This window comes from Hyperolius riggenbachi, chromosome 7, assembly GCF_040937935.1.
Source record: "Hyperolius riggenbachi isolate aHypRig1 chromosome 7, aHypRig1.pri, whole genome shotgun sequence".
Classification (NCBI taxonomy): domain Eukaryota; kingdom Metazoa; phylum Chordata; class Amphibia; order Anura; family Hyperoliidae; genus Hyperolius; species Hyperolius riggenbachi.
Genome location: NC_090652.1, coordinates 115740395 through 115755271, shown reverse-complemented (window position 1 = coordinate 115755271; position 14877 = coordinate 115740395). Strand labels below are relative to the sequence as shown.

General features: G+C 44.1%; 1 protein-coding gene across 1 annotated transcript in view; it reads right to left on the bottom strand.

Annotated features, from left to right (window-relative positions):
- OTOA (otoancorin) overlaps positions 1–14877 on the bottom strand; it is a 253400-nt gene that overhangs the window by 190278 nt on the left and 48245 nt on the right. Inside the window, exon 7 of the mRNA XM_068247315.1 lies at positions 12461–12584. Coding sequence (XP_068103416.1) covers positions 12461–12584 — 124 coding nt within the window. The remainder of the gene's footprint in view (positions 1–12460; positions 12585–14877) is intronic.

Below are 14877 nucleotides of genomic sequence, written 5' to 3'. Positions count from 1 at the left end.
TTTTTTACAGCTTTGGTACACTTTAACCTCTTGAGGACCACGGGCTTAAACTCCCCTGAAGACCAGGCCATTTTTCCCAAATTGGGCCACTGCAGCTTTAAGGCCTCGCTGCAGGGCCATACAACTCAGCACACAAGTGATCCCCCCCTTTTCTCCCCACCAACAGAGCTTTCTGTTGGTGGGGTCCGATCGCTACCCCAATGTTTATTTTTTTACAAATAATTTTCTCTTTTAAAAAAACAAAAATTCTTTATTATTTTCCCCACCTTCCCTCCCCCCCTCCCTCCCTCCCCCTGTCAGCCAATTACAGCGATCGGCTGTGATAGGCTGTCCCCAGTGCAGCGCTGCCTTACATCGCAGCACTGTACTGTGTTAATGGCGTTTTTGCCGTCTAACAGTCTCCGAGTGGCGATCACCGCTGGGAGACTGAAGACGGAGCCGAGCTCCGTCATCCAAGCGGAGATGCGCGGGCATCAGTGCGCGCGATCTGCAAACCACGCCCCAAGGACTAGGCCAATTGCCATTAGGCGGTCCTGGGGCTGCTGCCGCATGCACACCCACCCGCGTGACATGGACGCCTAGTGGTTAAAGTGCACCTTTCACCTGAGAGCTATGGGGCTTGATTCACTAAGCCCATCGCACTGTAACAGCTTGAGGTAAATCTTCCTACGTCTTTTATTTAACCACTTGCCGACCGCCCACAGCCGATGGGCGGCGGCAAGGGCTGGGCCCAAACGACCGCAATACGGCCATCGGCGGCGGGGGGCGTGATTATGCGGCGATCGCGTCATTCGTGACACAATCAGCCGCCGGCAACAGGCTCCACCCCCCTCACGCTGTAACCCACCGGCCGTTCGGAAGCGCCGGCGGGTTACTAGCGTGCAGATCACCGCTGACAAGTGTATAATAGGCTTTGTAATGTATACAAAGCCTATTATACAGGCTGCCTCCTGCCCTGGTGGTCCCAGTGTCCGAGGGACCACCAGGGCAGGCTGCAGCCAACCTAGTCTGCACCCAAGCACACTGATCTCCCCCCCCCCTTCCCTCTGATCGCCCACAGCACCCCTCAGACCCCCCCTGCCCACTCCCCAGACCCCTGTTTGCACCCAATCACCCCCCTAATCACCCATCAATCACTCCCTGTCACTATCTGTCAATGCCATTTTTTTAATTCCCTAAACTGCCCCCTGGGGACTCCTGATCACCCCCCACCCCTCAGATTCTTCCCAGACCCCCCCCCCCTGTGTACTGTATGCATCTATCCCCCCTGTAATAACCCACTGATCACCTGTCAATCACCTGTCACTCACCCATCAATCACCCCCTGTCACTGCCACCCATCAATCAGCCCCTAACCTGCCACTTGCGGGCAATCTGATAACCCACCCACACCATCAGATCGCACGCAGACCCGCCGTCGGTACACCTCCCAAGTGCATTGTTTACATCTGTTCTCTCCTCTAAACACCCACTAATAACCCATCAATCACCCATCAATCACACCCTATCACCACCTGTCACTGTTACCCATCAGATTAGACCCTAATCTGCCCCTTGCAGGCACCCAATCAACCGTCCACATGCTCAGATTGTCCTCACACTCCCCCTTATCAATTCGCCAGTGCATTATTTACATCTGTTCTTCCCTGTAATAACCCACTGATCACCTGTCAATCACCTATCAATCACCCATCAATCACCCCCTGTCACTGCCACCCATCAATCACCCCCTGTCACTGCCACCCATCAATCAGCCCCTAACCTGCCCCTTGCGGGCAATCTGATCACCCACCCACACCATCAGATCGCACGCAGACCCGCCGTCAGATCACCTCCCAAGTGCATTGTTTACATCTGTTCTCTCCTCTAAACACCCACTAATTACCCATCAATCACCCCCTATCACCACCTGTCACTGTTATCCATCAGATCAGACCCTAATCTGCCCCTTGCAGGCACCCAATCACCCACCCACACCCTCAGAACGCCCTCAGACCCCAGCCCTGATCACCTCGCCAGTGCATTGCTTGCATCTATTCCCCCCTCTAATCACACCTTGAGACACCCATCAATCACCTCCTGTCACCACCTGTCACCCCCTAGCACACCTACCCAGCAGATCAGGCCCTAATTTGCCCCGTGTGGGCTCCTGATCACTCGGCCAAACAATCAGATCCCCCTCAGACCCCCTTCCGATCACCTCCCCAGTGCATTGATTGCATCTATTTTCCCCTCTAACCACCCCCTGAGAAACCCATCAATCACCTCCTGTCACCCCCCTAGCACTCCTATCCATCAGATCAGGCCCAATACAACCTGTCACCTAAAAGGCCACCCTGCTTATGACTGGTTCCACAAAATTCGCCCCCTCATAGACCACCTGTCATCAAAATTTGCAGATGCTTTTACCCCTGAACAGTCATTTTGAGACATTTGGTTTACAGACTACTCACGGTTTTGGGCCCGTAAAATGCCAGGGCAGTATAGGAACCCCACAAGTGACCCCATTTTAGAAAAAAGACACCCCAAGGTATTCTGTTAGGTGTATGACGAGTTCATAAAAGATTTTATTTTTTGTCAAAAGTTAGCGGAAATTGATTTTTATTGTTTTTTTCACAAAGTGTCATTTTTCACTAACTTGTGACAAAAAATAAAATCTTCTATGAACTCACCATACACCTAACAGAATACCTTGGGGTGAGGAGTAGTCTAGAATCCAAATGCCTCAAAATGACCTGTGAATAGGACGTTAGGCCCCTTAGCGCACCTAGGTTGCAAAAAAGTGTCACACATGTGGTATCGCCGTACTCAGAAGAAGTAGTATAATGTGTTTTGGGGTGTATTTTTACACATACCCATGCTGGGTGGGAGAAATCTCTCTGTAAATGGACAATTGTGTGAAAAAAATCAAAAAATTGTCATTCACAGAGATATTTCTCCCAACCCCACAAATGACCCCATTTTAGAAAGAAGACACCCAAATGTATTCCGTTAGGAGTATGGTGAGTTCATAGAAGATTTTATTTTTTGTCACAGGTTAGTGGAAAATGACACTTTGTGAAAAAAAAAACAATTAAAATCAATTTCCGCTAACTTATGACAAAAAATTAAATCTTCTATGAACTCACCATACTCCTAACGGAATACCTTGGGGTGTCTTCTTTCTAAAATGGGGTCATTAGTGGGGTTCCTATACTGCCCTGGCATTTTAGGGGCCCTAAACCGTGAGGAGTAGTCTTAAAACCAAATGTCGCAAAATGACCTGTGAAATCCTAAAGGTACTCATTGGACTTTGTGCCCCTTGGCGCAGTTAGGGTGCAAAAAAGTGCCACACATGTGGTATCGCCGTACTCAGGAGAAGTAGTATAATGTGTTTTGGGGTGTATTTTTACACATACCCATGCTGAGTGGGAGAAATATCTCTGTAAATGGACAATTGTGTGTAAAATAATTCAAAAAAATTGTCATTTACAGAGATATTTCTCCCACCCAGCATGGGTATGTGTAAAAATACACCCCAAAACACATTATACTACTTCTCCTGAGTATGACAATACCACATGTGTGGCACTTTTTTGCAGCCTAGGTGCGCTAAGGGGCCCAAAGTCCAATGAGCATCTTTAGGCTTTACAGGGGTGCTTACAATTAGGCACCCCCCAAAATGCGAGGACAGTAAACACACCCCACAAATGACCCCATTTTGGAAAGTAGACACTTCAAGGTATTCAGAGAGGAGCATAGTGAGTTTGTGGCAGATTTCATTTTTTTGTCGCACGTTAGAAGAAATGGGAACTTTTTTTTTTGTCACAAAGTGTCATTTTCCACTATCTTGTGACAAAAAAATAAAATCTTCTATGAACTCACCATGCCTCTCAGTGAATACTTTGGGATGTCTTCTTTCTAAAATGGGGTCATTTGGGGGGTATTTATACTATCCTGGAATTTTAGCACCTCATGAAACATGACAGGTGGTCAGAAAAGTCAGAGATGCTTCAAAATGGGAAAATTCACTTTTGGCACCATAGTTTGTAAACGCTATAACTTTTACCCAAACCAATAAATATACACTGAATGGATTTTTTTTATCATGTTGCAGAATAAATTTGGACAAAAATGTATACAGAAATTTTACTTTATTTGAAAAATGTCAGTACAGAAAGTAAAAAACAACAACATTTTTTTGACAAAATTGACAAAATTCATGTCTTTTTTGATGAATATAATAAAAACTAAAACTCGCAGCAGCAATCAAATAGCACCAAAAGAAAGCTGTATTAGTGACAAGGAAAGGAGGTAAAATTCATTTAGGTGGTAGGTTGTATGACCGAGCAATAAACCGTGAAAGCTGCAGTGGTCTGAATGGAGAAAAAGGCTCTGGTCCTTAAAGAGGAACTGTAACGACAAAACGGCCCCTGGGGGGTACTCACCTCGGGTGGGGGAAGCCTCAGGATCCTAATGAGGCTTCCCACGCCGTTCTGCGTCCCTCGGGGGTCTCGCTGTAGCCCTCCGTACAGCCGTGACGCAATATTTACCTTCCTGGCTCCTGCGCAGGCGCTCTGATGCCTCTCGGCGCCGAAGTAGGCGGAAATACCCGATCACCGTCGGGTCTGCTCTACTGCGCAGGCGCAAGTTTCCGGCGCCTGCGCAGTAGAGCGGAGCCGACGGAGATCGGGTATTTCCGTCTATTTCCGTGCAGAAAGTCGCCACAGCGCCCCCACTGGAGCCAGCAAAGGTAAATATTGAACTGACAGTCGGCACAGTCGCCGGCTGTTCGGAGGGCTGCGGCGAGACCCCCGTGGGACAGAGGACGGCGTGGGAAGCCTCATTAGGATCCGGAGGCTTCCCCCACCCGAGGTGAGTACCCCCCAGGGGATCTTTTTAATGTAACAGAGTCTCTTTAAGGGGCGAAAAGACTGTGGTCCTCAAGTGGTTAAACTAGCTGTACTTCCTGATAGCACTGGCACGCTACATGTGTTAGTGGAAAGGGAGCGTGCCTTCCTCAGCAAAGGGCACTCCATCCCATTTGCTGCACGAAAGTGCTGTATAGCGGCTTGTCAGAATTCTAGCAGTTTTATTTATGCAGGAAAAGATGTCATATGTATATGTGTTAAGTTTTAATGTCCTATGCAAAATTTCATTGTAAAGTGAAAAGTTAGAGTACTTATATTGCTCTGTGACATAGCATATTCCAGGCTGTAAAGCTTATGAGATTATTTTAACTTGCAAGCTGGCAGATAATAGACGTACTGGTTACAAAAAGCCAGAGCATTATTGTTTATGTTAGTGCGTGGCCTTGACATTTAAGGAGGCTTCTGTGTGAAGACAGAGAAGCAAGTTAAACTCACATTACTGCAGTAATTATATATGCACATTTTCTTAAAGAGGAGCTGTTAGGTATAAGGTCTCAAAGAAAATAAACACATATATCAGTAGCTAAAGATTGGCTGTACTTACATTACATATGCATTTCACTGTCCACGTTTGGATTTCACAGAATTTGTATATAGTATATGCAGAGATTGATGCTCCTGACAGCTCATGGCAGGCTCCATGTTTTTCTGTCAAATGTGTCGTCATGTCCTGCCTGCTTCCTGATCACAGATAAGCTCCTACTTGAACAACACAGTGTGCAGTGAATATTAATGAGCCATGTGGCTAGGAACAATAGCTGACTCCTGCAGTGTACTCTGCCCGGATATTTATCAGTGCTACGCGCTGGACTGATTAGAAGCTCCTGTACCGTCTCATTAGCAGCCGAGGGGAGGGCCCCAGAATGCTTTGCAGTTTAGTATGCGGCTTGCGTCCTTATGGTTCTATAACAGACTTGCTGATAAGCACACATCAAAGGTAACTGAGATTTTTATCTTCACTAATTGCTTTATGGCTTCCTTCTAAACTGTTTAACACAGGAGAATAGAGGTTTAAATTAGCTTCTGCAGCCTGACAGTTACTCTTTAATTCTTACACATAGATATTATTAATCTAAATATTAATAATCAATACAGTCCTTCTAAAGAAAGAAATAGTTATTGTTAAACCCTAAAGAAAATAATGTATTACTTTGAAGTACATGTAAGCTGTATTCTACCCGTGAAAGATGAGACAGTAAGACATTCTCATGAGATTGTTATGATTCTGGAAGGTAGTTGACGTGCTCTAGTCTCAGAAAGCTGATAACACTTGATGTTTTGGGAACAAGTTATATAAATATTAAACAAAGAAGGTGTTTTCCCAATTAGTTAAAGATTATTCAATGATGCCACCTAGCGGTTTCATAGTTTTATATAATCAACATTATTAATAGATTGTTATTTGTTATTAAATGCTGACCTCTGCCGGTTGAAATTAGATATTTATTTCTTCATCAGAAAGACAAATATATAGACAATGATTTTATATTATTAAGATTTAATATGCAATTATATCTTATATGATTCATTGTTTTAAGAAGAATTATATATTAAGCTTTATATTTAAATAAGTGTATTAGAAGCCCTGTATGCTTCAATAAGCCTTAAATTGCTGAAGGCCCTTACAGGTCTGTGTATAGGGTCAACCTGACCTGGGAAAGTACAGACACATTCCAAAAACTAATTAGCAGAGAACACTATATCAGAAATGCGTCATGAATGACATTGTTTAGTCTTCATGTCTGGGGCAGCCAGCAGATAAGATGGCTGTTGACGTCCATTTTTAATTAACTGCGTCAGAAATGACCTGATTAGAATGTGTAAACATTGCAAACCTAAATTCCCACAAGATAAGGTAATTAAGAATTTATAAACAATAATATTGTGATTTAGGTATTCAAAACATAGATAGCGTTTGACGCACGGAAGCTTTAGCCAATCAGAACCTGGGATCCAGGGAAGTTCCAGATTAGGCAGCCATATTGCCTCCAACCCCTATAAAAGTAGGGCCTGAAAGCTCATAGTTTGCAGAAGCCCAACAATCTCCTGAGAAGACACATGAGGCAGAAGCTATTTTCCCACACGTGGTTCTAGATGCTGAAGAGATGACTGAGAAGGGGTAATCAGTGGCGTAGCTAAGGAGCTGTGGGCCCCGATGCAAGTTTTACAATGGGGCCCCCCAAGCACTCTATACATAGCAATTGATACGGTGCACCAAAACCTGCCAATGGCAACTACAGAGTCAGAGGTGCAAGGAAGGGATGGGAAACAGTTTGTTAATGATTACCACTATTCAAAGTATCTATAGAAGTGATTATTATGAGCACAGGACCAATAGAGAGCTAATACTGTAGTTGAGGGAGGGCCCTTCGGGGCCCCTCTGGCCCAAGGGCCCCGATGCGGTCGCTACCGCTGCACCCCCTATTGCTACGCCCCTGGGGGTAATATGCTTAATATTCTGGTGATTTACTTTATTAATTTTTCAGCATTAATTCTTGTTAAGATGTTAGCAAGAAGTTTTTAGAAGCTATTTTTATGCTATTTCTTTAAGAAGATTACTACAAGTTTTACACAGCTACTAGATACACAGCTATTGATACAGATGAGACTACTTTTGATCTTATTCTACATAACACAACTGTTATATTCTTTTTTGAATGTACTTAGAAGATTGATGATCGTTTGGCTATAAAGCCTTGATAAGATGGAATACTGTTATTAAGGAAACACTACTTGGAACTGTGCATATTTTGTATATATGCTGTATGATAAGCAAATACAATTTTTTATATAAAATCATATAGTGAGTGCTCTGATTCATTTCAAGGTATACCGTCAATCTATAATTACTGTTATAGAGGGTTTAGACCCCACTATGCCGGATGTATATGATAGCAACGCTTTAAAGGCTGGTCCTTTACTGAGTTAGCAATCATGAAAAAGGCAAGAACCGCTCTGGTTTTTGACAGGCTGAGATACTTCACTAACGGGGCCGCTATATGTCATTATCGCATGGCATATAGGAAGGAGCGGCCGTTCGCCCGCTACTTTGCCACTAGCGCACGTAGCATGCCCGTGCTATCAGGAAGTGCAGCTAGTTTAAATAACAGGCATAAGAAGATTTACCTTGCGCTGTTACAGCGTGATGAGCTTAGTGAATCAAGCCCATGGAGACTTCCATATTGACCTTAAACTAAAAAAAAGAGCAAGAAATTCCAACAGTTCTGCTGCATCGAAATCAATGATTAGAATGTATTTGCTACACAAATATACAAAAACAGGGAGTCAAAAATTACACAAATGCCACAAGACTCAATTTAAATCTCACTTACCAGTAAAAACAATCCTCACCTCCCCAAACCTGCTTGTACAATATATAGAAGAATGAACAAAGCAAAAATAGTGAAAACCAATAAATAATCAAAGGGCGTGACACAGTCGTGCGGATCTGAGCGAGCATTCTTGTGAACCAGGTGCACTGTGAATGAAGCAAGAGGACCTCTATCTATAACTGCAGAGGAGCCCCCAAGATCCAGAATAGCTGCTGTTTCTTCAGATTTGAAGTTACCTTTCAAAAAACCACCATCCTAACCTGAGAAATTCTTCTATAGACATACCTCTGTCTGTTTGAAATGTATCGGCATCAAGAGAGAGGATTTCGTCTATCACTACCTGGAGGAGCAGTTATACTGCCAGAGAAGTGGTTATTTCATCAGCCAAGGGGGACTGATTCATATAAAGGAGGCCCACCATCCGTAAGGACACTACATACACGTGTGGCAGTTTGTATGATGGCGGTATAAAGGTACCGCGCCATGTCCAGTGTTTTCTTTTAAAGGTGGAACCATTGAAATTCTCGTTTTATCTCTTGTGAGAGGGTTCAATACACTTTGTGTACCTAACAGCATAAGAAGAGCACTTTACATGCATTACATAATTCCATCACCTAACATGTCTCCTGGGGAACTGGACATGGAACAACTGATTGTTGGTTCGATATCGGAAAAGGAGTAAGACAAGGTGGTATATTGTCACCCTATTTAACTTCTATGCAGAGTATATCATGCAAAATGCTGGATTAGATGAAGCAAAAACTGGGATCAAGATTGCTTGCTGAAATATCAACAACCTCAGATATGCAGTTGATACGACTCTTAAAGGAAAACTTAAGCCAAACAAAAAAAATGACATTTACTAACCCGGGGCATCCCTCAGCCCCCTGAAGCTGGATGGTGCCCTCGCAGCCCCGCTCCAATCATCCTGTCCCCGCCGGCGGCTACTTCCGGGTTCGGCGACAGCCGCCGACAGGCTGGGAACGCGGCTGTTTTTCCGCGTTCCCAACCGCTATATCACCCCTCTATGCTGCTATATACGCTATAGCAGCATAGAGGGGTGATATAGCAGCTGGGAACGCGGAAAAACAGCCGCGTTCCCAGCCTGTCGGCGGCTGTCGCCGAACCCGGAAGTAGCTGCCGGCGGGGACAGGATGATCGGAGCAGGGCTGCGAGGGCACCATCCAGCTTCAGGGGGCTGAGGGATGCCCTGGGTGAGTAAATGTCATTTTTTTTGTTTGGCTTAAGTTTTCCTTTAAGACAGAAAGTGAAGATGAATTAAGAAACCTCTTGATGAAGGTGAAAGAGAAGAGTGCAAAAGTTGGCCTAAGGCTCAATATCAAATAAACTACAGATCATGGAATCAAGATCCATTCCCTCCTGGCAGATCCAGCCAAAAGAGGCACCGGGAAAAAATGGCGCATAAAGTGCTTAGAACTCTATTTAGCGTTTTAAAGTCATTGCACAAAAATCTTCTGCTATGCCAGTATCGGAAGATTTTCAAAAGCTATTTAGCGTTGCGTTAACACTAGATGGTGCTATTGCTAGTACTTATACTAGCTTAGCTCAACTTATACTTATCAATGATGTGATTCAAGAAACTGTATTGCACAGTGGTAAGTATCTTGACTATTGAATTGTTTTTACAGGTTCGAATCGGCTCCACATAACTATTTTTTTTCTTCTTTATTTAATTGATACAGAATTGATAAAGATGCGCTGCTATCTATGGAGTCATAAAACATTACTTTAAAAATACTTTTATGAAGTAAAATGTTTTGTACTGTAAATAACCCAACTGCATGAAGTATGCAGCGCTAGAAAGTGGGAATGCAGAATAAGGATACGAGACAAGGAATTACTGGCTGCAAACTAATGATAAATAGTGATAGTGGTTAGTCAAAAAGAAATCTCTTCTCTTTGACTAATCACTATCGCAATTTATTGTCCGTTTGGAGTCAGTAGTTCCTTGTGTCTCTGTATCCCCACGTCCTTTCTTTGTAGCCCTGCATACGTTACGCGTTTGTGATATTTACAGAATAAAAAACTTTCACTTCATAAAAGTATTTTTAAAGTAATATTTTATTAGGACATAGATAGCAGCGCATCTGTTAATAAATAACAATATAAAAATGTAGCATTGACAGGATTCGAACCGGCACACCAGTACAAAAACACTAACAAAGTCTGTTTTCCTACCACTGTGCTAAATGCTACCTAGCTATCAGTGCTGTATTTCCCGATGTCAGGATTTCTCCTCCAGCATGAAAATGGCCATGCGCCATAATGTTGCTGTTACAAAATGCTAATTAGTGTTTTACATTAACCTCAATGTGGCGCCATGATGGTCTAGCGCAGCTGTGCGCCACTTTTTCCTGCTTCGCTCCTGGCATATAGAGGGGGAAGAAACAGAAGCAGTATCAGACTTTGTGTTTTTGGGCTCAAAGATCACAGCAGACAGTCAATGCATCCATAAAATTAAAAGACGGTTACTCCTTGGAAGGAAAGCAATGACAAACTTGGACAGTGTAATAAAAAGCAAAGATGTCAGCTTGTCAACAGAGGTTCATATAGTCAAAGCCGAGTTTTTGCCAGTAGTAATGTATGGTTGCACCATAAGAAAGGCTGGGCACTGAACTATCGACAAATTTGGATTGTGGTGTTGGAGAAGACTTTTGAGAGTCTTTTGCACTGCAAGAAGATCCAGTCAGTAAATCCTTAAAGAAATTAACCCTGACTGTTATTGGAAGGAGCATGTGGTCCATGGTGACAGGGCCGCCATCAGAAATTTTGGGGCCCCTCACACATCATCAGGCCTTGGCCCCCTCCCTGGCCACACCCACTGGTTGCTGTGCCCACCCACTAGCCACCCCACCCCTGTGTCCATGCGCGAAGTGCGCTGTGGCGAAAAATTTACATGGCTCGAACACTGAAGAAAGTGGCATGCACAGCGTGATGCGTAAAAAAGTGGGCGTGACCATGGTATTTTGTGGGTGGGGCAAAATACTAGCAAAATAGAGCACGTCCTCGGTTAACAAATGAGATAGGGACTTGTAGGTCCGTTCTTATCCTTTATCTGTTCTCTTTTGTCCCCCTCTGTCTCACCTCAGTTTGTGCCTCTTTTGTGTCCCTCTGTGTGACCTCATGTTCTCGTCTCGTCTCATCTCTTTTCTCCCTGTGCCTCTTTTGTCCACCTCTGTTCCCCCTGAGCTTCTTTTATCCCCCTGTGTTACCTCTTGTTCCCTTCTGTCTCAGCTCATCCCCCTGCCCTGGCCAGGTATAGGTGCCCTCAGTATAGGAATCCAGGCATAGGTGCCCCTTGTATAGGTAGCCAGGTATAGGTTCCCACAGTATACATAGCCAGCTATAGGTGGTACCTCAGTATAGGTAGCCTGGTATAGCTGGTGCCCCAGTATAGGCCAGCAAGATACAGGTGCCCCAGTAAATGTATTTAACTATAGGCAGTGCCCCGGTATAGGTTGCCTGGTATAGTTGCCCCAGTATAGGTAGTCTGTATGGGTGGTGCACCAGTATAGGTTAGCCAGGTACAGGTGCCCCCAGTATAGGTAGCAAGCTATAGGCGCCCCAGTACAAGTAGCCAAGTATAGGTGTTGCCCCAGTATAGGTAGCCAGGTATAGGTGGTGCCCTCAGTAAAGGTAGCCAAGTATAGGGGGTGCCCCAGTATAGGTAGCCAGGTATAGGTAGTGCCCCAGTATAGGTAGCTAGGTATAGGTGGTTCCAGCCCCAGTATAGGTAGCCAGGTATAGGTGGTGGCCCAGTATAGATAGCCTGTAGCCAGATATAGGTGGTGCCCCAGTATAGAAAGTCCACTGTAGCAGGCTCACTCATCTGCTACCCACGATCAAGTGCTGTTGTCACTCTTCTCTCAGTGCTGGAACACGGTGTGCTGGTTAGTGAGCATCCAGCACATGCCCCAGAAGCCCTAGGCCCCTCACTGCAGTGTCAGTTGTCCCCCCCTGATGGCTGCCCTCCATGGTGATAACCTCGGCAGACAAATTAGGGGTGTGCTCCAAAGGTGTCTATAGGGATTTGCTTGACCACAAGGCATGTGCCAAGTGACGTAGAGTGAGCATGTCAGCTGGGACCTAGAGAGATGCCCCAAATGATCTCTAGATTGGGGCAAAAGAGATCAGTGTGATTTACATATTCCTCTCTGCTCCCACTGCATGTTTCCTCTATGAGGTCCAGTTACCCACCTTCTGTACATCAGCGCGGAAGCCCCTCAGCTGGCTGCACTTCATCATCTGGTGTAATAACGCTTTTGCCACCACAGAATCAACATCTTGTAGATCATCATAGAAGCAGACCAGCAAGCCCAACCTGTGCCCAGACAGAAACGTTATAGAAACACGGAGGATGTTCACATTTTACATCAGGGTTAGAGAGAGGCCTGTGCACTCAAATTTTAGATAAAACAATGTTTTCCCAATACATACATATTTCAACCTCTTAAAGTGGACTTGAACTCTTGCACAGGACACAAGGAAAACATAACAGAAATGCACCCTCTATGTATTTAAAGAGTTTAGCCTGTGTAATTCCCCCTCATCTGTGACTAATCACTAATTGTAATTTGATCCTTCCCTGTGTCACATGACTGCCTGTGGCAGACCAGCAGATAAGCCCATTGGAAAGCACAGGATGTAAACAATATGTCTGCTTCCATGAATCAGGGAGTAGAAACTGTGCAGATTTATTTTAGGATTTGTGTCGGTTGTAACAAAGAAATGTTTTTTGTTGTGTATCTTTTAGAGCAGAGAGGAGTTCTGGGTTCAGGTCCGCTTTAAAAGTGGAACTGAAGCAGTGTTAAAGTGGACCTGAACTCTTGCACAGGACAGAAGGAAAACAGAGAGAAATGCACCCTGGATGTATTTAGAGAGTTTAGCCTGTCTAATTTCCCCTCATCTGTGACTGATCACAAGTTGTAATTTGATCTCCCCTGTGTCACCTGACCTCCACAGCAGATAAGAGATAAGCTCATTTGAAAGCACAGGATATTAAAATATATCTGCTTCCATGAAAGCTGGAAGTAGAAACATTGCAGATTTGTTTCAGCTGTAGCAAAGAAATGTTTTTCTTTAAAGGTCAACATGCTGTTGCTTATCTTTTATATCAGAGAGGTAGTTCTTAGTTCAAGTCCGCTTTAATGGTGTATAACAGCAGTCTTAGAGACTTTCCAAGCTGCGCTTTTCTCTAACATCCAAAATACCTTGTGGGACTCCTGTGGCCCCCATGTCTCAAATGATTTCCAGCGCATGATGTCATCATGTACAGTAAGCACTGGGATTGCTAGATGCTTAGTTCTATCCGATGCAGAGGACAATGGAGCAATGATGTGGGAAAGACAAGACAAATAACATTTACAGTATATTGTGCTTTTCTCCTGGCGGACTCAAAGCGCCAGAGCTGCAGCCACTAGGCCACGCCCAGTAGGCAGCAGCAGTGTTAGGGAGTTTAGCCCAGGTACTCCTTACTGAAAATAGGTGTTGGCTTGCTGAACAGAAAGAGCTGAGATTCAAACCCAGGTCGCCTGTGTCATTACACTATCCAGCCAGGGCCAGGTGGGATTATTGATCATGTAGGGCAGGTCGGGGAGACCCTATGAAGGCTTTAATATTGCTTTCGCATCCTATAAAAGTGAATAAAAAGTGCACTACTGTACATACACAGAGTACTCAATGAATTCAGAGCCAAATCCACAATGCAACATAGGCAAGCACCTAGGGCCTGGTGGGTATCCACACTTCTGATGCTATCTCCTCTGAGCCCAGCCCACAACATATCTTTTTAAAAAGGTCAGGCAGCAAGTATGCCAATGCTGCTACCTTGTCTAATCCCTCATTTCACGTTAAGCCAGCTCTGAATTTAGATCAAGGTTGTGTTCTAGAAACTTGTGAAAATACATTTTGGATCATTTAAACAATAAGTTTTAATTGAAGTCCAATGTATAGTTGCACTCTGTTCTGCATGCAAGTGAATGACAAGACCTTCTTACACTGACTCGCTGTATTCGCCAACACGGATCAGCTTACAGGTCAGACTGCAGTGAGAAGCCCTGTAATGTGCTGCCAGCAGAGGTACCAATCACAGGTCAGATCTCAGTTAAGCTCTGTTAGCCTGTCACAGCACTGTACATTCACAAGAGAAGACCTACATGCCCTGTGTTTTCTTCTGCATAAATCTCAGCATCTTCTAGCATAATTAACTGGTGTCATTAAATAAATGGCTGTGTGTTATATTGCGTTATTTCAAGTAATTGTAAATTAACCACTTCACTTCTGAGACGTTTTTTCCCTTTATGGACCAGAGCAATTTTCACCTTTTAGCGCTCCTTCCATTGATTCGCCTATAACTTTATTACTACTTATCCCCAAAAAAGATCTACGGTATATCTTGTTTTATTGCCACCAATTAGGATGTCTTTTGGTGGTACATTTTGCTAATAACTATTTTGGTTTACAAACGGTTTCATTGAGAATAGAAAAAGTGAACACAGGCAGCATACAGTACAAATAACAATGTACAATAACATTGGAAAATAAATGCACACAATGGAAAAATTGTTCGTACCAACAATTTAGACAGATATAAAACAACATAATGAAGAACAATG